The sequence below is a fragment of the Xenopus laevis genome, chromosome 2L (genome assembly GCF_017654675.1).
Source record: "Xenopus laevis strain J_2021 chromosome 2L, Xenopus_laevis_v10.1, whole genome shotgun sequence".
Classification (NCBI taxonomy): Eukaryota; Metazoa; Chordata; class Amphibia; order Anura; family Pipidae; genus Xenopus; species Xenopus laevis.
Genome location: NC_054373.1, coordinates 69,363,183 through 69,390,514, shown reverse-complemented (window position 1 = coordinate 69,390,514; position 27,332 = coordinate 69,363,183). Strand labels below are relative to the sequence as shown.

General features: G+C 40.0%; 2 protein-coding genes and 1 long non-coding RNA gene across 4 annotated transcripts in view; 2 read left to right on the top strand and 1 right to left on the bottom strand.

Annotated features, from left to right (window-relative positions):
• The first annotated feature begins 3,171 nt into the window (after positions 1-3,171).
• Positions 3,172-6,106, top strand: LOC121399650. The gene is made up of 3 exons (XR_005965236.1): positions 3,172-3,425; positions 5,764-5,807; positions 5,930-6,106. It is a non-coding gene; the product is annotated as an uncharacterized LOC121399650 (long non-coding RNA).
• Positions 6,107-7,294: 1,188 nt separating this feature from the next.
• LOC108704546 (gastricsin) lies at positions 7,295-16,400 on the top strand. Of its 2 annotated transcripts, none has more exons than XM_041582001.1 (9): positions 7,295-7,413; positions 7,856-8,012; positions 8,086-8,203; positions 8,924-9,051; positions 11,879-12,078; positions 12,536-12,643; positions 13,453-13,597; positions 14,920-15,018; positions 16,154-16,400. In XM_041582001.1, exons 1-9 carry the CDS (start codon positions 7,358-7,360, stop codon positions 16,304-16,306), a joined length of 1,164 nt encoding a protein of 387 aa, XP_041437935.1. In that variant the 5' UTR covers positions 7,295-7,357; the 3' UTR covers positions 16,307-16,400. The 2 variants fall into 2 exon arrangements, with proteins under 2 accessions (XP_041437935.1, XP_018096611.1); XM_018241122.2 differs by having other exon boundaries at positions 7,298-7,413; positions 8,924-9,042.
• Positions 16,401-21,100: 4,700 nt separating this feature from the next.
• LOC108704549 (synaptophysin-like protein 2) overlaps positions 21,101-27,332 on the bottom strand; it is an 87,541-nt gene continuing 81,309 nt past the window's right edge. Inside the window, exons 5-6 of the mRNA XM_041582000.1 lie at positions 25,588-25,779; positions 21,101-21,685 (exon numbers count right to left, since the gene is read on the bottom strand). Of these exons, the coding sequence (XP_041437934.1) occupies positions 21,569-21,685; positions 25,588-25,779 (309 nt within the window). The 3' untranslated portion in view covers positions 21,101-21,568. The remainder of the gene's footprint in view (positions 21,686-25,587; positions 25,780-27,332) is intronic.

The following is a 27,332-nucleotide window of genomic DNA, read 5'->3' as shown; positions in this document are numbered from 1 at the left end:
CTGTAGCTTGATAGTTCCTTGGGAGAGGCCCAGCACTTGAATGTTAAAAGTGTCCACTTTCTTGTATCTTATGGCCTAACCCACTGAAATAGCACAGCAGAGGATTCCAGCCAACCACAACGATGTAGCCCCACTCAAATACCGTTTTATTTATGGGGGGAGACTCGGTGCCCAACCAGGGGAAGTGGGGGGGAGCGCAGGAGAGAGAACCCGAACTCCTTATTTGCAACTGCGCAAGAGATAGTGTGCGCGTCTTGTGGCCTTGTCACTCTAGAGGCCTATATGGGAATCACGCGCCCCTCCCGCTGTACTCGCCTTCCCGCGACCGGACTCACTGTTTGAAGACAGCGAAGCGTTCGGTGACTGCAGCCAACCCGTTAAAGGTAAGCCGCCTTCCTCCAACACTCTAGTTTTGCGTTGCGGCCGGTCCGGGTCCACGAGGTTATCACCCCAGCGGGTGGACTTCGGGGACGCAAAAAAGGTGAGGGGGAGCTGCGACTCCTAAGAGGACTTCTCCCCTCTGTTTATCCTGAGGCACTCGTTGTTTGTTTGGCGAAATTGAGTGCGATGCTGCTCTTTAGACATCAATATGTCGGCAGTCTGCAGGAGCTCTGCTTAAAACGCGGCCATCTCTTGGGACCGCCCCCCGGAAGTCCATTTCAGTTCATTTAAAGAACATGGTGTAATTATTTCAGTTCACCACTGGGTGTCAGTGTTCGCACAGCCCTATCAAGTCAAAGTAATGCTGATAGTAATTGTGTCCATAGAAAAAAAAAAAAAGATACATATATAGTAACAAAAAAACTTCCTGATGTATACAAGCAATTAAAGAAAAGCAACAGTTACTTACAGAGTAGAAAGTGTTCAATTCAAACCCAGAGCTATATTATATATCTGTAAATCAGAGAAACAGGAAGGCATTGAAAACATGTGTAGCTCAGAATGGCACAATAGCAAGAAAAAGCAATGGTTACTTATGTCAAAAACCAATTCAATTGGAGTTGTCCATTCAGACCTTTTGGTGTCACACAATCTAATTCGTATATCCAAAAAGCCTCCCTTTTCAGTAGTAGTTTCTCAAGATCCCCTCCTCTGGGGGGCTTGAGTATCCGATCGATAGGCATGCACTTAAACTGGGATGGATCATGTCCTGCTTCCCGCCAATGTTTAGCCACTGGTTGTTGGGCAATATCTTGTTTGCCAGGGTCTACCTTACGATTGGTATCCAATGCTGCCCTGATACTTGCTCGGTGCATGTTAATCCTATCCTTTAATGGCCTGATGGTCTTACCACAGTAGATTAGGCCACATGGGCACTTGATGATGTAAACCACCATGGGGGAGGTACAAGTTAACCTATGTTTGATAAGATATTTTTTGCCAGTCCTCGGATGCCTAAATTCTGGCCCTAATATCAATGTGCCACATACCACACATCCTGTGCACTTGTACACACCTGGACGGGTACTTAAAAAATGTTGGGCTTGGGGCTGGGTATATTTGCTCACAGGGTCTGATGGACTGAGATACTCTTTAAGATTGGTGTTCCTAGAGTAGCTGAATCTAGGTTTACGAGGGACTTTATTGCCTATGCTTTCATCAATGGACACAATCTACCAGTGCTTGAGTATGGATTTCCTTATGTCGCTACTATAGGGGTTATATGTGCTGACATAGTACATATCATTACTGTTTTCGGTCTGAGCCTGGTTGGCATTGGGGTTTAGTAGATCCTCCTGTTTCATGGCCAGTACTGTGTTGATAGTTTCTCTGATTAGTGTGTTCGGATATCCTCTATCCAAAAACTTTCGTCCCATTTTTTCCAGATCCGCCTCTTTCTGTTTGGGGTCACTGTCTATACGTACTACTCTCAACATCTGGGACTTGGGAAGCGATTCAATAAGATGCCTAGGATGGTGGCTTGTATAGTGTAGTAGCATATTCCTATCGGTTTCTTTGGTGTACAAACGTGTATACAGTTTCTGATTAAATTATGTATCATTTTTTTTTTTCTATGGACACAATTACTATCAGCATTCCTTTGACTTGATAGGGCTGTGCGAACACTGACACCCAGTGGTGAACTGAAATAATTACACCATGTTCTTTAAATGAACTGAAATGGACACAAGACCTTATGGACTCGAATTACACTTTGTATTCACTGTATGACGTCATGTTGGCGCCATTATTCACTCAGGGGGTGGGTATTTAAACCATTTTTTGTTACACTGCATTATCCTTGAAAAAGGTCCCCAGGTGGGACGGAAACGTCGGTTAAAAATGTGTTTTGCTTGAAATAAACACTATTGCTTCACAAAATAACAGTGTGTGCTGATCCATCGTGTTACATACATGCCTGCTTTTGATCGTGCACTGCTGGAAACATCTGTTTGAGTGCTGGTACTGTGGGATCCTATATGCTACACAAGTTAGTACCGAGCACCACAACATTCATCAGATTGATTTCTTCGTTTTGGACCATACAACTTGCATGTGGATATGGCAAGTGACGACCAAAGTGTGGTGTATACAAGCAGAAAAGAAAACTTCACCACAGAGGAAATCCAGAGTATAGTATTCTCTGAAACCTTGACTGATACCTTCGGTAATCTGGGAGCTAAAGAGGCTTATCACGAGCTCTTGAGACTAAGCAAAAAGGATATTGAGCTGTACCTGCATGGTATCTCCCTATCGGACTATTATCGAGAAAAAAAGATACCGAAAGGTTTCAGAATCAATAACGTACCTACAATAGGCAGAAATAATCCAGACTTCTGCAAACGCTGGTGCCAAATTCTGGATCACTGTTCCCTGGACCTCATACTGTTAGTAATAGAAGAGGTCGGCCGAGAGCTGAAAACAGTCAAAAGTGATCTAGAAGTGTTCTGTACTGTGCACGACCCTATCATAGCATCGGATAAGGACACCGACTGGCAAGGACGTCTGCAGGATCAGATCGCTAAATACAGGGCTGATATTCTGTCCTTCAAAAATTCAAAGCGGCTAAGGGTTAACCTGGACTACAAGGAGTCCAGAGTGTACCGCTGGTTATCGGGTAACAGTCCCTTTAAGAGAAGAGGAGGAGTTCGCCGGCTGCAAAGACCACTGGGATACCAGCACGGAGGAAGCGGATCCGACAGTGAAGCAGAGAGCAGCTCGCAGAGAGACCTCGCCGGACGCAGCGCATCCCCTCCCACGCCAGCAACCACTCCTTCACCTTTTTTAGGACGAAAGACCGGCGCCAGAGATCCGGGCAAACCACCCGCAGGGGCGGCAGGAAGCACGCCGGTCACCACACGAGCCCAGCAGCAGCAGCAGATCAAGCAACGGGAGAAGCGAACATGATCTTCAACCTCTCTACATACACGCCGACCCCCACATAGATGGCAGTGCTACGCAGAGGGTTGAGTTTCGTCCCAATGGTGAGTAATCACCCTTTTAAACACGTAGTGGATAACTTTAAATTCACACGACAACTAAGACTGCGTGAACATTTCTCAGATTGTAAAACATGGGGGGAGGGTGCACCGACACTAGAGGAGGGAAGGAAAGACCCAGGCACGGAACTCTGCACAACAGCAAGTGATAAACGGTTTAAACCTGCCAGTACTTTTGATCCTCCTAGCAGCAATGCTTCCCTTAAGATTTTTCATAGGTTGTTAAACAACAATGCATTAGCGTGTTATCATAACAAGAAGAAATGGAGGGGCAACTTTAGCCCAGTAGAAAAAGAGGCTATGGAATCCCTAAAATCCAACAAAGAAATAATCATTAAAAATGCGGACAAGGGGGGTGCCATAGTAATTATGGACTATAGCTACTATAGAAACGAATTATTAATGCAATTATCAAATACTGCAAACTACGAGAGACTCACATTTGACCCCATGCAGCCATGCATTATCACCATAGGCAGTTATCTGAAAGATACTACCGACTTTTTAAATGTCATTGATATGCAAGTTGATGGTTTACTGCTAGTCACTATGGACGTACAAAATCTGTATACCTGCATACCACATGATTCAGGTATTACAGCAGTTGGGAATCTTATAACAAACAATTCCAGTTATGATGGCCCACCCATCGAGTATACTTTGAGATTACTTAATTTTGTCCTTCGGAAAAACTATTTTAAATTTGAGAATCAATTTTACCTACAACGTACAGGAATCGCCATGGGTTCAAGAGTAGCGCCAGCCTATGCAAATGCTTTCATGTATGAGTTTGAAAACGAGCACGAGATGTTTCGAACGCATGGTAGCTTTTTTCGGCGCTATATAGACTATATTTTCTTTTTGTGGACCGCTACATCAGAACAACTGGAATTGTATGTAGATTACCTTAATAAACTCAATACGCCTGTTAAATTTACTTTGAATTACAGTTCGCAGGAGATTAATTTTCTTGATGTTCAACTGTATAAATTTAATCAGAAACTGTATACACGTTTGTACACCAAAGAAACCGATAGGAATACGCTACTACATCTGGAAAAAATGGGATGAAAGTTTTTGTATAGAGGATATCCGAACACACTAATCAGAGAAACTATCAACACAGTACTGGCCATGAAACAGGAGGATCTACTAAACCCCAATGCCAACCAGGCTCAGACCGAAAACAGTAATGATATGTACTATGTCAGCACATATAACCCCTATAGTAGCGACATAAGGAAATCCATACTCAAACACTGGGAGATAGTGTCCATTGATGAAAGCATAGGCAATAAAGTCCCTCATAAACCTAGATTCAGCTACTCTAGGAACACCAATCTTAAAGAGTATCTCAGTCCATCAGACCCTGTGAGCAAATATACCCAGCCCCAAGCCCAACATTTTTTAAGTACCCGTCCAGGTGTGTACAAGTGCACAGGATGTGTGGTATGTGGCACATTGATATTAGGGCCAGAATTTAGGCATCCGAGGACTGGCAAAAAATATCTTATCAAACATAGGTTAACTTGTACCTCCCCCATGGTGGTTTACATCATCAAGTGCCCATGTGGCCTAATCTACTGTGGTAAAACCATCAGGCCATTAAAGGATAGGATTAACATGCACCAAGCAAGTATCAGGGCAGCATTGGATACCAATCGTAAGGTAGACCCTGGCAAACAAGATATTGCCCAACAACCAGTGGCTAAACACTGGCGGGAAGCAGGACATGATCCATCCCAGTTTAAGTGCATGCCTATCGATCGGATACTCAAGCCCCCCAGAGGAGGGGATCTTGAGAAACTACTGCTGAAAAGGGAGGCTTTTTGGATATACGAATTAAGGTGGCCATACACGGGCCGATAAAAGCTGCCGACAGACCGAGTCGGCAGCTTATTGGCCCGTGTATGGGGGCCCCCGACGGGCTTCCCCAATCGAGATCTGGCCGAAAGTCGGCCAGATCTCGATCGGATGGGATTAAAAATCCGCATCTGTTCGTTGATGCGGTCCCGCGATCCGACCGCCCGTTTGGCGAACGCTAGGATCCGATCGTTGGGCCCTAGGGCCCACGATCGGATCAGCCCGATATTGCTCACCTCAAGGTGGGCATATCGGAGGGAGATCCGCTCGTTTGGCGACATCGCCAAACGAGCGGATCTATCCGTGTATGGCCACCTTTAGATTGTGTGACACCAAAAGGTCTGAATGGACAACTCCAATTGAATTGTTTTTTGACATAAGTAACCATTGCTTTTTCTTGCTATCGTGCCATTCTGAGCTATACATGTTTTCAATGCCTTCCTGTTTCTCTGATTTACAGATATATAATATATCTCTGGGTTTGAATTGAACACTTCCTACTCTGTAAGTAACTGTTGCTTTTCTTTAATTGCTTGTATACATCAGGAAGTTTTTTTGTTGCTATATATGTATCATTTTCTTTTTCTATGGACACAATTACTATCAGCATTCCTTTGACTTGATAGGGCTGTGCGAACACTGACACCCAGTGGTGAACTGAAATAATTACACCATGTTCTTTAAATGAACTGAAATGGACACAAGACCTTATGGACTCGAATTACACTTTGTATTCACTGTATGACGTCATGTTGGCGCCATTATTCACTCAGGGGGTGGGTATTTAAACCATTTTTTGTTACACCGCATTATCCTTGAAAAAGGTCCCCAGGTGGGACCGAAATGTCGGATAAAAATGTGTTTTGCTTGAAATAAACACTATTGCTTCACAAAATAACAGTGTGTGCTGATCCATCGTGTTACATACAAGCCTGCTTTTGATCGTGCACTGCTGGAAACATCTGTTTGAGTGCTGGTACTGTGGGATCCTATATATATATATATATATATATATATATATATATATATATATATATACACCATTCAAAAATTCGTGCATGGTGCATCAACGCGTTTCGGCTCTCATAGAGCCGTCGTCAGGATCCTGCATTGATCAATGCCGTGAATGCTTTCTTTGAACTATATATATATATATATATATATATATATATATATATATATATATGCCCAAGTCAGTACGGTGCAAGTCAAAGCCAACTAACCTGAAATGCAAAAAAAAAATCTCTTAAAGTGGACCTGTCACCCATACATAAAAAATATTTAGATTCTTTTTTTTATTAAAGCATTCATAGCTGTAAGCTCATTTAAAAATCTCGGCTGTCAATCAAATGCCGTAGGCATAGAGGCGGGGAAATTACTTTCACTTTCCGTTCAGCACTTCGTAGATGTCACTCCTCTCCCCACATTCCCCCAGTTCTTTTAACCATTTAATTGTGTAACCAGGGCATGAGGATAGACATCTGGTCCCCCATTCTGGTACACAAACAAGATTCTGAGATGATACAAGGCTTGCCTTGTCCACAAAATGGCTCGTGCCTGCTTGCTCTAATTATGAGTTCCCAGGCTGAAAGAAACAAGATTCAAATAATTTATACAATGTAATTAAAGTTAATATTGCTTGACTAACACGATAAAATAGAATTTGGAAGATTTTTTTTGGGTGACAGTTCCCCTTTAATGTTATCTTACATGCACCCACCAAGACCAGATTCGCTATATGCCGAATCTTCAGTTTGGTGAATATCATCTGTCTCATAGAGGTCTTGGCTTCCTACATACATGCTACACATGGAACAGAAATTTATCTGAAGGTGAATTAAAACGTTGCCAACTGCAACTCTGCAACCTCTTTATCGGACAATCTCTCTTATCAAATTAAACTTGGAAGCTTAAATGGAAATCTTTGGTACCAGATTACTGGTTTCATTGGTGGAAATGGAGAGGTGTGGGACACATTAGAGGAGAATACACATTATAAGAGAGGGATTTTGTCTGTGGCTCCTAAATCTGTCTGCAAGCAGTGTAACAGAAAGATGAAGTGGGTGGTACTTGCTTTCATCTGCCTTCAGCTGGCAGAGGGGCTTATAAGGTGAGTAAAGGACATCAAAGCAAACTTGCGCTAAAAGAAAGTAACCAGTGTTTCTATATATTATATCTTATAACCACGTAGCCACAGTGGTACAGGTGGCACAGGTGTAGGTGAACCCATTATTGCTAAGCCCTGAAAACCTTTATTTGTCTATTAACTATCTAATAAAAGAGATCCGCTATTAATGTTAATCTTAGGGCAAATATATTTGTACTGTTCAGTATGTGACTAGAGCCCCAACGGGTTGGTCCCATGTTATAAATGGCTAATACTTAGTGCTATTAGATTAAGATAAATTAAGCCTATTGTAATTCTCTGCAAAGGACATGTATGTTTAGAAATTATAAAGATAAATCAGTATTGCCAATAATAGAAATGATTTTACTAATAAAAGTGTGGTGTTGCTTGGCATTCTGTTTCTTTCCTGTGCTGTCTTCTTCAGAGTCCCCCTAAAAAGATACAAGTCTGCCCGTGATATCATGAGGGAAAAGGGCATTCTAAAGGAATTTATGAAGACTCACAAGAGGGACCCAGCCTTAAAATACCACTTCAACCAGAAATATGACTTTGCTGTGGCATATGAGCCCATGTACATGGATGTGAGTAACATCAGGATAACAGTAAACACAATGCCATGTAAATAGTTATTCATAACTGCTGTGTTTTACCTAGACATATTATTATGGGGAGATCAGCATTGGAACGCCACCCCAAAACCTTTTGGTCCTATTTGACACTGGCTCTTCCAACCTATGGGTTCCATCCGTCAACTGCCAAAGCGAGGCCTGCAGTGAGTATAAAACTGTAAAAAAATGTATAATACCTTTGAATACAGCATCATATTGAACTATTAAGAGCATCCCAATATATGTATTATATTATTGTGGTGTTGTGTGTGTGTGTATGTGTATATATATATATATATATATATATATATATATATATATATATATATATATATATTTATAGGGGACCCTATGAAGGGCAACAAAAGAAAAGTTATGTTATTTAAGTTAAATCACTAAACTGAATGTTACCTAATAAATCTGATATATGCAGAGATGAATGGAGCAATCTCTAAATAATACCAAATATATATATTAAATAGATATGACAAATACAGTTTTCAGCCACATCTGTACAACTGAATTTACACTCCTGCAAAAGAAGTGCTGGTTGCCTAGACGGTAGGCACACATCAACTTGTATGAACAAACAAACAAACAAAAAAAAGACTTGATAGATTAATACACACAAAATATTATGCAATATTAGGGAACTTATTCCTTTTATCATGACTACTGGTGCAACTGGTAATAATAAAAGAGGTAATCTCCCCACCCATATAATATTGTATGTGTGTAGCTGCTTTGAATCTGTTTAGAAAATATATATCTGACACAATTTACTAACAGCTACTTTTCTATACAGTGTAATAAACAACTTTTTATAAGGTAATAATAAAACTGAAAAAGAAAATTATAATTAAGTAATTTCATTTTTAACCTAGGTAATCACAACCTGTTTAACCCCAGCCAGTCCTCTACCTATACATCTAATGGGCAGCAATTCTCAATGTCATATGGCAGCGGTAGCGTCACTGGTGTCTTTGGCTATGATACGGTGACAGTAAGTAATGTGAGCTGAAACCCATTTTGATTAAATGAATGTAACAATTCTGAGGTACAAAAGTAGCACAAATACCTAGGTGCTTCTGCAGTTATATGGTAAGTGCAAACTTGTACTGCAAAACTCACAAGTGTGTAAATGTTTTGACAACAGATCAAGGGGGTCAAGATTTCACCAACCGATCAAGAGCAAATACACCTATATAAAAGTTGGCCATACAGTAACCATATCTACTTATTATGAGTCATATTCAATTACATGAGAAATACTAACTTAATACTAATCTAATACTAATACTAATATCTAGTCAGAACCAGCTCATTTTTTTTAGTTTATCCTTAGTCCATGTACTTGTATAGCAGCTTTGAAAGTAGAAATACAGCAGTAAGCAAAACAAATAGGATATGACTAAAATGGAACAACATATGCAGGAATCAATCAAAAAAGGCCATAAGGCTGTTAGAGGTGTATTATTAAAAAAAAAACCTCCACTAACTTAGACAATTCTACAGTACTTATTCACCTAAGCCAGGTGAAGCCGTTAATGATAATAGAACAACCATTTGTCACTACAAGCACTCTAACTACTGGCTATTAAATCTGCAGTTACGTGTTAATCAATGTTTTAAGCTGGAGACAAAGATTTTAGCAAGCTGTTAGCTTGCCAACTTTTGTCACTTTCTCCACTTCTCCCCTGAACTTTTCTACAAAACATTAAAACAGTAGAAAAATAAACTTTCCAAGGTAGAAAACTTGGAGGAAGAGTGAAACAAAAATCTATTTCTCTTTAAAATTGTTAAAAAACATAATTTAAGAAAATGCTTATATTCTATTTAGGTTTACTGTGTGTTCTACATTCATTTCATGTATAAATACCCCAGGACTCATAGTAAGATGGTACAGAAATTATTTCATGTATAAATACCCCAGAATTCATAGTAAATTGGCACAGAGATTATTTTGTGTATAAATACCCCAGAATTCATAGTATGTTGGCACAGAGATTATTCCATGTACAGTATAAATACCCGAGAATTCATAGTAGGTTGGCACAGAGATTATTTCATGTATAAATACCCAAGAATTTATATAGTAGGTTGGCACAGATATTATTTCATGTATAAATACCCCAGAACTCATATAGTAGGATGGCAGAGTGGTAGTTTGAGGTATAATGCTCCAAGTCAGTACTAAGTAAATTATTTTGAGTGATAGAGACACTTACAAGTTACAGCAGAGGTGACAATAAGTAAAAACTTTCTTTATGTACACTGTGCAACACTATAAATGTGGACTATGTGGAGGGAAAATCAGTCAAGAATGGCAAGGTCAAGCAGATTGACTTTACTCTGGGGCAGGGTCTAAATGACCTGGCTTACGGAACGCATATTAGGACATCATCAGCTGAAATCCATTCCCTGTATGCGATCTCATATGCTAGAGGAATGCAACGTCGCCTGCTTTTACACTCACCCCTCTTCAAAGGAGATGTCACACCTCTCTCCTCCCTTCTCAGCTGTCAGGTCCTGCTCCTCACTCCTCAGCCATCTGACCTGGGTCCTCTCTCCTAACTCCTCCCTCCTCAGCAATCAGTCCTGGGTCCTCGCTCCTCCCTCCTCAGCCATCCGTCCTGGGTCCTAGCTTCTCCCTCCTGAGCCATCTGCTGTACCTTGAATTTGATTGCTGCAATTAAAAAACCTAAAATGCCTATTGGCTAAAAGGAATGGCAAGAACAAGTAACTATAATCAGGGCACAGAGCATTCTTCTTGTTTAGGACAGCGCATGCAGGACAACAATTTCCCCAGACGATGTCCTAAAATGCGTTCCGTACTGGCTATCAGTTTGATTCCTGCACTTCACATGGAATTCTCTCATGCCAGCCAGCTTTGTGAGTGCTGCTGCTGCTGTCTTGCCACATTCCTTTCCTCCATCTGTAACTAAAAGCAGTTCTGTGCAGCAGAAGGGGGCAGAGGAGGGATCAGATTACACCACACAAGATGTACTTGGCAAGTGAAAATAATCATGTCCTTTGTCACAGCCTCTCATGGTGGTGCTTCCGGATTGGCCAATTTGCATAGTGCAGTCTTCTGCTTTGAAGGACCTCCAAAGCTGGCTGCCTGAATGCCTGGCAATCCAGGGATTTCACAGGGGCCTTTTTGCCACACGGACGGCCAACGTGGACAATTTGCACAGGTTAAAATAGAGTTAAGAGGTTGAACTTGATGGACCTAACTCACTATGTTACTATAGAAGGAGTCCCTATAGTGATTGTTTTATATTTTTAATTGGGAATTCTCTTGTTGTTCCCTGAATCACAAGGGTTTGAATATGTAGAATGTATTTCACTGTGATTGAAAACACTAATGGCAAGCCAATGCTAGCTTTTATGTCATCTGTGCTATTACTTGTATGAAGAGCTGTGAAATCTGCCATTGTAACACAGGTTTTTCTTATTTAAGTTAGTTCATACATATGCTAACTAGTAAGAAAAAAACACCATGATTGTAAAAACATATTTATGAACAATTTATGAACAATTTTGAAAAAACTTAGGTTTGAAAACTATTAACTCTTCTTCCCCAAATTGAACATTTTGACAAATGTGTTATATCTGTGTATTAATTAGGAAGTGTCCCTTGTAGAGTCATAAGATGGTGTACATGCAAGAGTAAGAACACAAAAATCAGGACCTAGCTTATTTAAGACCTAGTCTATTCATCTAGGGGCTTGACTTTAACAATACCTAATTTAGAAAGACAATTATACCTATTTATTTCCAACCTGCTCAATAATTGCTTTGCTTCATTTTAACAGCTGAATTTCTTTATATTACAGGTTCAGGGACTCACTCTCACTAACCAAGAATTTGGTTTGACCTACAGTGAGAGTGGCAGCAGTTTCTATTACTCCAAGTTTGATGGCATTTTTGGTATGGCCTATCCTGCAATGTCTGCAGGAGGAGCTACTACTGCCATGCAGGGCATGTTGCAGCAAAATCTGCTCACTTACCCCATATTCAGTGTCTACATGAGCAGGTAAATGACTACACATGCAAATTATATGTGTAATAATAAGGTAGAATGAAGAGTCAATATGATAACATGAGCTTAATGAATATGGTAGAAATTATGGAAAATTAATATTTTAAATAATGTAACCCAGTTAAAGTGAAAATGGTGCCATCTAGATACTCCTGGGCTCAATATATTGCCCAACACCCTACCCAGACAGTGGTGGAACTTTGAACTAGGCATTTGCTCTTCTAGAGCTTGATGAAAAAATGTATCACAATTTACGTGTGAGGTTTTATAAATGTATTAAATAGATTAGACATTAGATTAAATGTATAATATGGCTTGTGATATTTTAGGTTTAGAATACAAGGATGTATCTTAGTAATCGTTTAAAATAGAAGATTATTTACATAAGCAACAAGTTATGCTTGTTTTTTCCCTACATATTGATAATATGTCTGTGGTTTTTAATGCATAGTCAGTCTGGAGAAGTGATCTTTGGTGGTGTTGATAACAACTTGTATTCAGGCCAAATCCAGTGGTCTGCAGTCACCCAAGAGGTTTACTGGCAAATTGGAATTGATGAGTAAGTAATTTAAACAACTATTATTTTATATTTGAAAAAGAGCAGGCAATCCGTCGATCCTAAACAAATGACTGTAACTTACCACAACACAACTGTCTCCCATGATAAAATTTTTTTTTAGAATTATGACTTTATATTAGACTCTTTTATTGTTTTCCAAAACATTAACCAATTTAGAATACTTGACCTCAAAATAAAAAGATAAAAGATGTTGCATCAGAGTTCTGTGTTCAGTATATATTTGGTTGCAAGATTGCATTTATATGTTCATATAATTCCTTGGTGACTTTTAAAATCTTAGTGAATTCCAGTAGCATTTCAGTTTAAGATTGGATTGGATTGTAAAAAGATAACAATGAGAAAGAAATATAAAAAAATTCCATGTGGACCTGAATGGCAGCAATATATGAGGATTATAAGTAGAATTACGACCCAGTCTTCAAATATACTAATTCCATGTGTGGGAATCAAGAGTTGGTCTAGCACTTTGAGATTAAATAAATTTTTAGGTGGAGTTATGGAAGAATATAACATAATAGAATGTAAGAGAAGCAGGAGCAGCTAGGTGTAATAGGGGAGTATGTTTGGAGGGAGAAAGTAGACATACAGAATTAGAATATCCAGTCTAGGTTTTGAAGGAGTGAAAATCTTCCAGGTTGTTATTCCATTGGACTACAGTGGAGAGGTTGGGAACTTAATCCAGAGAAATGCTTTTTATACTGAGCCTGGATTTTTATGCCTAATGCCTTCTACTCTACTAGAACTACTTAAATTTAGACTACTAAAATTCATATATTTTTTGTCTACAGGTTCTTAATTAATGGTCAGGCAACAGGATGGTGCAGTCAGGGCTGCCAAGCCATTGTAGATACTGGAACCTCTCCCCTTACCATCCCCCAGCAGTATATGGGGACACTGCTGCAGTACACTGGAGCACAGAATAATAATGGAATGGTAAGATAGTGTTTTTATATATGGTTGAAGCAGCTCACAAACAATGCAATCTTAGTTCTACTATTATAGTGGATATATAACACACTGATAATCTGAAAATGCCATTCTGAAACTAGGTACTTAACATGTTTAATAATGCCTCCTGAACTAAAACTTTCACACTTTGATAAACATGCAATAAATTTGCTTGGCAAAACAGTTTAAAACTTCTCTAGCGCTGAGTTATCACTAGCAAATGGTGTTATTCGCCTTTTAGTAAATTGGCAATGTCCATGCGAATTGCCATTTTGGCGAATTTTCACAAAAAAAATGAACATCGCTCTTTAGTAACTTTGCCCCATGGTATGGTTATCCAAATTATGGAAAGATCCCTAATCTAGAAAAACCTCAGATCCGAAGAATTCTGGATCATGGATCCTATACTAGAAGTACAAAAGACAGAAAATGAGAATGAACAGATAAACTTTATTTATTAGCCAGGGAAGGTCTTAGACTCCCACCCTATTATTGCCTCTGGAAGACCAGGAAAGTCATAAGACTTTACTGTAGTATACAAGAGCATTTCTATGTACTCTTAGCTACACAGTTACATATAGGTTATACACATGTAGGTTATACACATGCACATAAATGGATGTAAATATTGCACATTAAAGCCCTTTATTTAACAATGTTCAGTAAATCTAATTGCTAACCAGGGACCTCTAACTAGTGATGCTCATATGTACAAAAAAGTGCTTCTAAAGTTATTTGTATATACAACTGCTATTGAAAGCAGCATTTTCTTAACTCCTAGTTGATACATTTTAAATAATATTGCAAAAGTTTGAGTTCCCCAGCAAAGGCAGGTCTGTAATCAGCTGGCTTGTTTTAAATTATATCAACAGTCTGAGCAACCAGGGCAAAGAATAGAAAGGCCGTTTGGTAAGCTTTAATTTTTTTTGGCTGGTATGCCCTTTAATACAACTTGTTTTTGTTTAAAACAATGTTTCTCTGGTTATGATTTATTGCAGGTGATTTCAGTGGCGACAATCCTTACCATGTCAAAACCTGCAAAAGCATTATATGGACCTAACAGTTACAATGTATACATTTTTGTGCAATCTGGTTACAGCCATTTGCCACACCCATTCATGGACAAATTGCACTCATTCAGTTAACCAAATATGGCAAAATCAGTCAGCCATGTTTGTCCCTGACTAGCCAGCCTTAAAGACTTTTTAGAATGAATTCTTAGGTTGTAGCCAATGATTGTATTGCTTGTGATTTTTCCATGTGACCTGCTTCTAGTCATTACAGAAATTTATTTTCTCTCTCTCTAGTTTGTAGTGAATTGCAACAATGTTCAGAGCCTGCCTACCATTACTTTTGTGATAAATGGAGTCCAGTTTCCAATCCCTCCCTCAGCATACATAGTCCAGGTAAAGTGCCTGTTTCTAAAATCCATGTTTAAGATCTGATTTACTGTGGTATTCTCTGGTACAGTATATGTGCATGCTGCATAAATATAAGAAGATAATACACTAAGATATAAAACATCTGATTCTACATATTTTGGGAAATTTTTTTAGAATCCCTCATCAAGAACATCCCCATCAAATGTTCTTAGATTATGTATAGTATAGGGTAATTTACTATACCCTGGGGAGCTAGTGCAAGAGTGCACCACTCAGTGCTCATCCAAGCAGCACTTGTTCCCCAGAAATGCAGTTTTTGTACAGTATCAGGCAGGTGGTAAAGACAGGGCCCTAATGTGGCTGAACCTGCTAAGACTACTTACTACATGTCTCCCACTGCCTACCCCTCTTGGATCAAGTGCTGCCTAATTTAGGCAGAGGTCAATCCAAGAGGCATGCTGTAATATTTGTACTGCAGCAGCCTGCAGCAGTCTGTTAATGCTAGAAATTCTAAATTGACGGAGTGAAAAGGGACAGTCAGGCTGACAAAAGTCAGATTGACAAAAGTTAGGTTTAGGAACTTCAAGTAACAATTATTCAAAAAAGCAAACCGGTAGAAAATCAACCTACAGCTACATTTTTGTACACAATATTTTCAAAGGTAGTTTTTCATGTCAGTATCACTTCAACCTAGAGAAGTGGAACTTAATTAATAACGTGGAATTTAGGTTATATCCCTCATCACATGCCAGTTTATGAGGGCTTCCGAAGGGCCACATCCCGTCGCCGCGCCCATTCTCTTCTTTGTAATCTGATCGTTCAGCCCTAGGAATGAACATTCGGATTAACTCGATATCAACCTGCTGTTGGTGAGCATATCGGGAAAGATCCGCACGTTTGGTGAGGTCGCTTATCTTAACTTGCATGGCCACCTTTAAACAACAAAGATATAATAGCCTGAAAAGTTCAAGTGGTCCATTCAGTTTTATGGCAGACTTTATACAGTCAGAAAACTGATCAAACTGATTACAAATCCAAAAACATTTCAACTAATATTACTGTGAATTGTTTATGTTCTACAAGCATACACAGTGTTTAGGAAGATATTCTTCTGTTTATGTGAATGCTCATTTCAAATAAATATTTTCTTTACATTTAGAACAACGGTTACTGCACTGTTGGAGTTGAAGAAACGTATCTCCCATCTCAGAATGGCCAGCCATTATGGATCCTGGGGGATGTCTTCCTTCGACAATACTATTCTGTCTATGATATGAGCAATAATAGAGTTGGCTTTGCTCAAGCAGCATGAAGACGAGAAAATATGTTACCATTTACTCACACATGCACAATGCCAAGTTATGTTTAGCCCACATATATGAATCAATAAAACAGTTTCAAAAACAGATCTTAAACAGTTTATTCAGAGTATTGAAAAAAGTACTTTTTGAACCATTAAAGAAGAGATCACCTTATGTATTAATACACCTTATGTATTAATACAAAGTAATCATATTCCCTCTTAAAGTACTATGTTAGACACCCTTGGGTGAATCTAATTGCTAACCAGGGACCCCTGAATAGTGCTCCAAAAATCACAAAGTCACATGCTGATCGGTTTGTCACGAGATGGTGAAAAAACACTCACACAGAGAACACTCACACAGAAATACAATAAATAACATTTATACTGTATCACACATTGGCATCTAGTGGCTGAAGTTAAAATAAATCCCTAAGCAGACAGTTAAATATAGCAATGTTAATATAAAAATTACATTGTAAAAACCTTTTGTAGTACATCTCACACAAATGCTGATCATATAATACCCTTTGGCACCAGGGTTTGAAAATGCCTGATCCATTGTGACAATTTATATAACAATAATTTGATCCAACGCCCCTCTTTTCAACTGAAAATACAACTTTTATATAAATATATGCATCATGTATAAATTTATTTCTAAAGCACTGTTAAGGAGCTGTGGCACTGTACAATATATAAAAGTATACACAGGGAGGACAAGTCACATAATAAATACAATAACCCCAGGTTTGCTAGAGCCGCAGTGTTTCAGGAGTTTGTCAGTGACATCTTCCGGGGACCTGCTGGGGATCTTCGTAGTGGTCTACCTAGACGATACTCAGATTTTTTCCTCTAACATGAAGGAACATCAAAATCATGTTCGTGAAGTCTTACGAAGGCTAAGGGGAAATAATCTTTATGCGAAACTAGAGAAATGTACTTTTGGGGTTTCTTCTGTTCAGTTTTTGGGGTTTAACATTTCCAGCAAGGGTCTAGAAATGGATCCAGGCAAGGTGAGAGCAGTCCTGGATTGGACATGGATCGTTACATGCAACCCAAAGGTTTCTTTGTTTTGCTAATTATTACCGTCAGTTTATCAAAACATTTTCCCTCATTGTGGCCCCCATCACTAATCTGACTAAAAAGGGCGCTGACCCCAGCATGTAGCCCCCTGAGGCCATTCAAGCGTTTGAATTCCTCAAAAAGGAATTCAGTTCAGCCCCCATTCTCAGACACCCCGATACTGCACTACCTTTTATTATTGAGGTTGACGCCTCTGAGGTAGGAGCTGGGGCAGTCCTTTCTCAAAGGCACCCGACTATCAACAAATTGCATCCCTGCGCCTTTTTCTCCAGGAAGTTTTCATCTGCTGAGGTGAATTATGATATAGGTAACAGGGAGTTGTTGGCAGTCAAGTGGGTCTTTGAGGAATGGCGGCACCTCCTTGAGGGTGCAAAACATGTTGTGACGGTCTATACTGATCACAAGAATTTACTTTACATTGAATCTGCTAAGCGCCTAAATCCTAGGCAAGCTAGGTGGGCTCTTTTTTTCTCACGATTTAATTTTTCTTTGACATTTCGGCCTGGGTCTAAAAACACCAAGGCGGATGCACTCTCTAGGAGCTTCGAATCCATTTCTAGTGAGTGTACTCCCATCATCCCCAGGGAAATGATCGTAGCAACCCTAGAATCTGACCTTTCTTCTTTATTGCTCCCCTTACAAACATCCGCTCCTAATGATACTCCTTCTGGGAGTTAAGGGAACAAGTATTGAGGGAGGTTCATGATTCTAAAATGGCAGGACATCCAGGCATTGCTAAAACGGTGTCTTTGTTATCCCGTCATGTTTGGTGGCCTTCATTTAAACAAGATACTAAGGCCTTTGTAAATTCTTGTCAAAATCCTCTGCCCAGAGTTTGCTACTTTCTTTACCAATCCCAGAAAAACCATGGACCCATCTTTCGATGGATTTTATTGTTGATTTACCTCCTTCACAGGGGAAAACTGTGATCTGGGTGGTGGTGGATAGGTTTAGCAAGATGAGCCATTTTCTACCCCTTCCACACCTACCTTCTGCTAAATCCTTGGCTGATCTATTTGTCACTCACATTTTTAAGTTACATGGTTTTCCTGAAAATATTGTTTCTGACAGGGGGGTTCAGTTTGTATCTAAGTTTTGGCGTGCTTTCTGTTCTCTGGTTGGGGTTGAATTGTTCTTTTCTTCTGCTTATCACCCCCAAACCAAACTGAAAGGGTAAACCAGTCCCTTGAGCAATACCTCAGGTGTTATGTTTCGCATAACCAGTCCACATGGGCAGAGCTTTTACCCTGGGCAGAATTTGCGTACAATAATGCTACCAATTCCTCCTCAGGGGAGTCCCTTTTTTTGTGGTTAATGGGTTGTACCCCAAAGCATTTTCATTTTCTGGTTCCCCTGTTCTCTCTGCTAATTCTTGTATTGACCATTTTTCTAAGGTTTGGTCGCAGGTTCACGACTCACTGTCAGCAGCTTCCTCAGCTCAGAAAAAGGCTGCTGACAGAACCCATAGAGAAGCACCCCAATATAAAGTGGGAGACTCAGTGTGGCTCTCTACCAGGAATATTAAACTGAAGGTTCCCTCTCTCAAACTGGGGCCTAGATTCATTGGTCCATACCCCATTTCTGAAATTATCAACCCTTCTTGTGTTCGTCTTAAGTTGCCTGTTAATTTTAAGATTTCAGACTCATTTCACGTTTCTTTGTTAAAACCTGCTAACAATGTCCGTTTTGTTTCTGTTCCTCCCCAGTGTTATTTGAAGGTCAGCCTGAATTTGAGATCCAGGAGTTCCTCGATTCCAGCCTTGTGCGTGGTAAGTTGCAGTATATGACCAGGTGGAAGGGCTTTGGCCCTGAGGAGAACTCCTGGGTCTCAGTTGATGACATCAGGGCTGACCGCCTCAGGAAGCAATTCCATCAAAAATTTCCTGGGAAGCCTGGGGGTCCAGTGGCCCCCCCTAGAGGGGGGTAATGTAATGAAATTACCCGTGCGGCGGGGTCGCCCGACGCGTGGTTCTTAGACGTCATCTTGTTTCCTAGGGCGTGCGTGGTGCACCTGCGCGCCTCTTAAAGGTACAGGCGTGCTGCCGTGATTGCGCCAGCGTGCATTGACACACGTTTTGGCGCGAAATCTGACTGTATTTAAGGCCCATTCTGACTCCCAGCCAGTGCCATGATAGAACTCTGTTTCTAGTGGTTTCTGAGCCTAGATCTGAGCCTGATCCTGTTATTCTGATTATCTTGATTATCCGTGTTTGACCCTGCCTGTATCCTGACTACTCTAAACTCTGTATCCTGACCCAGCCTGAACTTTGACCACTCTCTTGCCTGATCCCATCTGTTTGATTACCCGGTTTTGACCCTTGCCTGCCTGACGATTCTTGATATCTGCCTGCCTTGACCCAGCCTATCTGACGATTCTCTCGCCTGCTCCATTTGTACCGTGACCTTCAGCCCAAAAGACTCTGCTAACAGCCGTGCCCCTTTGCCAGCCAGAACATCTCGCCTTGCATGCCTCGTTAAGTCCAGGTGGCACCCAAGTAAACTGAGGGCTCCTCCCGAAGCCCAATGGTGGTCACACTACTGGTGAAGCCGAGCCGAGACCAGGGTGCTTGGCACTTGTTCTGGTATTGGGTGCCGGTCGTGACACTCATGTTGTTGACATGATTATGTGAAATTAGATAATTTTTTGTTTTTGCACTGTTTCACTAGAAAGACTTACCAATAATAGCCAAAATCACTCTAGCACAGTAACCACGGTAACTAGTTCATTTGTTCTTTTTATTGTTCTTTCTGTAGCTGTCTGAACACTGATTGGTTTATATATGTTACTGCCCAGGATCAAATTTGCATAGGTTTTTAAAAGGGGTTGTTCACCTTAAAAAAACTTTTTTCAGTTCATCAGAAATGCTTTTTTCAAAATTTCTATTTTTATTTTTGACCATTTTTAAAAAATGAAAGTCTAATGTTCCTCTCTCTGGTGTTTCTGTGCTGCAGCTAAGTAGTTCAGGTACATATTTTACAATTTGCTACATTAGCGGATACATTTCTCAGCAGCATATGTGGGATATTAGCAATTATTGTATCAATTATAACAGCTGACTTCAATGAATTATGATCAGCAAAGCCAAAAATATGAAATGTATCAACAAATGTAGCAAATTAAACAGTTAACAGGGTTGGTGACCCCTGCCCCACCCAAAGCTGCTGATATGAAAAGGTGAAAATTATGCTTTAAATTTTGAATGAGCTTGACAGATAAAGATATTTTTTCCAAATATTTAGAAAGCACAGGCAAATTGTTCTCAAAGCAGTAGATAAGCCTGACCAGCTAACCTTAACTTTGAGTGTGTTAAAGAATGCCCCATTCCTAGAAGCTTTGCAATTGATCTTCATTTTTGCTATAGTTTTTGAATTATTTGCCTTCCTCTTCTACAGCTTTCCAGTGTTACATTGGGGGTCAGCCAAAAAGCTGTTGCTTATTCCTTATCTATCCATTCAGACCCTCTCCTGTTCATATCCAGTCTCTCAAACCACCTATGGTTAAGGTAAACAAGACTCTAGCAACCACATTTTTGACCAATATTAATGTTTAGCACCATGGAAAAGCAACATTTATTATTTATTTATCCTATGACTCCTTTAAAGTGAACAGCCTCTTGTGAATTATACAGTACAATGTAGTGGGTGTACTAGTTGATGAAATAAAATCACTCTGAATGTAGAGTACTTATTTTTTATTTAATAAATAGCACTAGACACTGGAGATAGATGGGTCATCTTACTGTGGACAGTTGAGAAAGATTATTCTCTTTGAAAAGGATATGGGACAATTCCAATAGAAAGCTTAATATGGGTCACACATATTTAAAAATAATACTATTATTGGCTGAATTATAAAGAGCTCAGCCCTGCTTTCTTCATTTGTATCTATGGGTTACTTGTTGTGACAGATAAAATATGCTGTATACTAGGCTGTATTAAATATGAGGCAACCAAACCTGTATTCACACAAAAAAAAAAAATATATATATATATATATATATGTTTTTGGAGCATATTCGCTAAAAGAGTGGACTGTGTCAAGGCAAATAATAAAGATCATAAAGAATTGAACAGTTTGTCGATTTTAAGCCTGTTAGAGAAAAGGGGAGAATTTCATTCCTAGAATTTCAGGAGATGAGCGTTGATGTTGGAAACCCAGGAATATGTATGTATCACTCGTGGTCCTCAACCTCTCCACACTGCAGATTCCTCTTTGGGGGCAGGTTTCTTACTGACCATGGTTTCTTTAAACACAAACCATATATTGGCAGCCCAGATAAGGAAATTCAGAAAGCCAAAGAGCTGTGTTGTAAAAGAGAAATAGCAATAATTAGACAATGCTTTGGGGTAAATATTCTTAACATAAACATTAGCATTCTGTTTATTTTGTCATTCTGTAAATTTTTGCTAGAGGAAATTTTGCCATACTTCACGCAACTTAGTCATATGTTATTTTGGTGGGAAAATGAGTATTTATAGAAAATACATGGAAAAGAGTTTTGTCTTGGCGAATGAACAATGGCGTACTGTCGCCAGCGAAACTTCATCAGAGTCAACATTTCTAAGCAAATTTTCTTTAGCGTTACTTTCTTACTAGCTAAACTTCATTCACATGCTTATGCTTATGTCAATTTAAATATGGTGGGTACATATAGGTCATAAATATATATATAAATATATATAAATGTATATATATACAGTATATATATACACAGTATGTCTTAATTAGTGATTGTTGGTGAAATTTCTGGAAAAAGGCCAAATTATTATTATAAATGTCAAAGGAAGCAAAATCAAGACAAAACATATCATCTATTGCAGTGATCCCCAACCAGTAGCTCGTGAGCAACATGTTGCTCTCCAACCCCTTGGATGTTGCTCCCAGTGGCCTCAAAGCAGGAGCTTATTTTGAATTCCAGGCTTTGAGGCAAGTTTTGGTTTCATAAAAACCAGGTGTACTACCAAACAGAGCCTCAATGTATGTAGACAATCCACATAGGGGCTGCCAAATGGCCAATCACAGCACTTATTTGGCACCACAAGAACAGTTTTCATGCTAGTGTTGCTCCCCAACTTTTTACTTCTACTTCTTTTACTTCTGAATGTTGCTCAAGGGTTCAAAAGGTTGGGGATCCCTGATCTATTGTCTATGAGCCTACCTTAAAACAAATGTGGCATGGGCTTCAATTGATTAAAAAAAAGTGTATATAATATTTATTTAACAGCTACAATTTGTAAACAAAATCCCACATTAAAATATGAAAAATGCCAGCGTTTTGTCTTTTTTATGACTTTTTTTTGGCTTACAGGATATGACGTCACTGACATAATAATGTTGAGGATGTAACTTCATCTTATCAATTCGCCAGGTAGAACCTGCCGAAACAGACTCTTTCAAAAGGGGTATGGTATTGGAAAGTTCGCACTTTGATAAATTTGCAGAGTAACGATCGTTCGCCTGAGTGAAAATTCATCTGGCAAAATGGTGCTAAACTTCTCTAGAGCAAAGCTTTTTAGCTAGCAAATTGTACTCTTCACCATTTTAGTAAATTAGCGATGTCCCTGCGAATTGTCATTTTTACGAATTTTCCCTTAAAATACCCACTTAGCCCTTTAGCAAATATGCCCCAATTAGGAGAGGGTTAGGATTCTTGGTCATTTTGTAGTTATAGTTGAATGAAAGGCATTAAAACATCTTAGGTCCTCTCAAAATCCTCCCCAATACTGGGCTGTTAACTGTAATACAAAGTAGTGGAATGGTATTCTAAACTAAGGTCTGTTGGGCTTAACTGGCTACAGGATCGGGTACAGAGGGTGGTTGTTAATGGTACATTCTCTACTTGGAGTAAGGTTCTTAGTGGGGTCCCTCAGGGCTCGGTATTGGGTCCACTTTTATTTAACTTGTTCTTTAATCGGATACTGTCATGGGAAAACATTTTTCAAAATGAATCAGTTAATAGTGCTGCTCCAGCAAAAGTCTGCACTGAAATCCATTTCTCAAAAGAGCAAACAGATTTTTTTATATTCAATTTTGAAATCTGACATGGGGCTAGACATATTGTCAATTTCCCAGCTGCGCCAAGTCATGTGACTTGTGCTCTGATAAACTTCAATCACTCTTTACTGCTGTACTGCAAGTTGGAGTGATATCACCCCCTCCCATTCCCCCCCAGCAGCCAAACAAAAGAACAATGGGAAGGTAACCACATAGCAGCTCCCTAACACAAGATAACAGCTGCCTGGTAGATCTAAGAACAACACTCAATAGTAAAAACCCTTGTCTCACTGAGACACATTCAGTTACATTGAGAAGGAAAAACAGCAGCCTGCCAGAAAGAATTTCTCTCCTAAAGTGCAGGCACAAGTCACATGACCAGGGGCAGCTGGGAAATTGACAAAATGTCTAGCCCCATGTCAGATTTCAAAATTGAATATAAAAAAATCTGTTTGCTCTTTTGAGAAATGGATTTCAGTGCAGAATTCTGCTGAAGTAGCACTATTAACTGATGCGTTTTGAAAAAAACATGTTTTCTGATGACAGGATCCCTTTAATGACTTAGGGGAGGGTGTTGTAAGAAATTTATCAGTGTTTGCAGATGACACAAAACTATCCAGCCCAATTAATTCCATCCAGGATGTGGCATCCTTGCAACATGATCTTGACAAACTGGCAATCTGGGCAGCTAAGTGGCAAATTAGATTCAATGTTGATAAATGTAAAGTCATGCAACTGGGATGTAAAAATATCCAAGCCACTTATACCCTCAATGGGACTGCACTAGGCAAATCCATTATGGAAAAGGACCTTGGAGTCCTTGTAGATGATAAACTGGGCTGTAGCAAGCAATGACAGTCAGCAGCATCAAGGGCAAATAAGCTGTATTAAAAGGGGCATAGAGTCAAGGGAGGAGGGGGTCATTCTTCCACTGTATAGAGCACTTGTAAGGCCCCATCCAGAATATGCCGTACAGTTTTGGTCTCCGTCACTCAAACAGGACATTATTGTATAAAGAGGGTACAGAGAAGGGCAACTAAGTTGGTAAAAGGTATGGAAAATATTAGCTATGAGGAAAGACTGGTCAAATTGGGGATGTTCACGCTGGATAAGAGGTGCTTAAGGGGAGTTATGATAACTATGTATAAATTTATAAGAGGATCATATAATAATCTCTCTAATGCTTTATTTACCAGTAGGTCTTTTCAGCTGACACAAGGTCACCCATTCCGATTAGAAGAAAAGAGGTTCTGCCTAAATATTCGGAAGGGGTTTTTTACAGTGAGAGCTGTGAAGATATGGAATTCTCTCCCTGAATTAGTTGTACAGGCTGATACATTAGATATCTTTAAGAAGGGGTTGGATAGCTTTTTAGCAAGTGAGGGAAAACAGGGTTATGGAAGATAGCTCATAGTACTAGTTGATGACTAGTCAGATTGTCTTAAAGACCCATCTGTTTAAAGAGGCCTATTCGATGTACCTTAATTAAACATTGCTGTATCAAAAATGACAAAGTGTTTATATAATCCTAATGTCTCAATTGTACCCTAACCTTTTAGTTTGTAAACCCTATTGTACTCTGTAATCCTTGTCTGTTATCCACCATTTATTCCCTGTTTGCTATAACTGCAGTAACGCACTGCGTATCTTGACAGCGCTATATAAATAAATGATGATGATGATGATGATGATGATTGCCATTTTGGAGTCAGGAAGGAATTTTTTCCCCCTAATTGGAGAGGCTTCAGATGGGTTTTTTGCATCAACTGGATCAACTTGCAGTTAGGCAGATTAAAAAAAACCAAAAAACTAAAAGGTTGAACTTGATGGACGTGTGTTTTTTAGTAACTATGTTACTATGTTTGTGACAGCCTTCTTGTACTACTTGACATAAAATTCCTTGCTTTATGGTGGCCAGGGACATGCACAGTTGAAGCCTATCCAGTCCTGACTTCAAATGTGCATGCTTCTGGGAAGCTGGGAAGGACAAAGAAGCCCAAGATGTTTGCCTTCAGTAAATCTGGTGATTCTTAACAATTATGGCAAAAAAGGCAGCATTTAGTTTCTACTGTGTTGTAGTTCAGCAGAGGGGAGGGAGGCATCTGAATAGGGCCTAAGATGTTTTAATCTCCATTAACCATGAATCATTTGAAAAAACTTGAATGACACGGAAACAAGTGGAATTTTAGGAGGGTTTATTTTGACTTACCACGGATAGATTAGCAAGGGCAAAATATGGTGAAGAGGCAGCATTGCAAGTGTCTTTTTCCATTTGGCATAGAGGCATTGATGAGACAAGGCTGGAAGGTTGAGTGACCACCTTCACATCCATCAGGCCTTTTCCCCAAGCTGAAGCTGCCACAAGCCACAAAAAGGCAAAGGCACCAGTCACACACAAATCCTATAGGAATGGCAGAAATTGCATCATTACAGTTTGCATACAGTCATATGAAAAAGTTTGGGAACCCCTTTCAGCCTGCATAATAATTTACTCCACTTTCAACAAAAAAGATAACAAGGGTATGTCTTTCATTTCCCAGGAACATCTGGGAAAGTGGGAGTACGGAGTGAGGTGTTTTCTGAACAAAGATTTTTAGTGAAGCAGTATGCAGTTGTATGAAATTAAAGGACCAGTAACGTCAAAAATTTTTACAAAAAAATTTGTTCTAAAACAACGAAAAAAAAAACACCAACACAAATTAAAATTTAAAATAGCAAAGCCTTTATTAAGAAATAAGTTACAGAAACTCCACTTCCTGTCCTCTTCAGAAATGGCGAAAGGGCGACAATCCATCTGCAGCGCTCGATTTCTCCTCCTGGCTATACACTGACAGCGTGTCCACTGCCGATCGCCTTCTCCAGCTCTTCTTCATCCAGCAGCAGTAGGAAGGCGATGTCTCCCGCTCCTCCGCTCCAGGAATGCAGCCCTGACTGCCGACTCCGTGCCCACTCCGTCACTGTCAAGGCAGCTGAAACAAAGCAGCCAGAAAAGAATGCGTCCAAGGAAGAACAGGCTGCATTCCTCCCCCTGAGTCTGAGCGCACAATGGATACCGATGCTGTTGCTGGGGAGGTAGGGGTTAGAGGCAGCCGTGGCCATCACTTCCCCCCTGCACACTGCTATCCACAGGTTTGCGGCTCGTCCTCCCCCGCAACAGCCTTTCAAGGCTCCTGCCCTCCTCCACGCAGCCAAGCTCAGTCCTCCTATTAGCGGATGCCGACAGTTTGGGACAGGAGAGCGAGCAAAGTTGTAGAAGGAAAGGCAGCAGGCAGCAGAACGTCTCCAGCAAATGTCATGTCCCGGGAAGGTGGCGAGTGACAGGCAGTGGCGCCACGAGAGACTGGGAGCAAGTAGGGATTGTTACTCTTGGAGAAAAGGAATCCTATAGGATTGTTGTTTTACCAGCAGCCTGGAAGCGTTCTTCCTTGGACGAATTCTTTTCTGGCTGATTTGTTTCAGCTGCCTTGACAGTGACGGAGTGGGCACGGAGTCGGCAGTCAGGGCTGCATTCCTGGAGCGGAGGAGCGGGAGACATCGCCTTCCTACTGCTGCTGGAAGAAGAAGAGCTGGAGAAGGCGATCGGGCAGTGGACACGCTGTCAGTGTATAGTCAGGAGGAGAAATCGAGCGCTGCAGATGGATGGTTGCCCTTTCACCGTTTCTGAAGAGGACAGGAAGTGGAGTTTCTGTAAGTTATTTCTTAATAAAGGCTTTGCTATTTTAAATTTTAATTTGTGTTGGTGTTTTTTTTCCGTTGTATTAGAACGAATTTTTTTGTAATAATTTTTGACGTTACTGGTCCTTTAAATCAAATGTGAAAAATTGGCTGTGCAAAAAATTGGGTACCCTTCTCCCAAATACTTTCTGTATACAAAACTATCCCTAATACACAGAAGGAATGTCTCTCATGTTATATAAGTATTTGTGACCATACACAGAGAAAAAAATATACAAA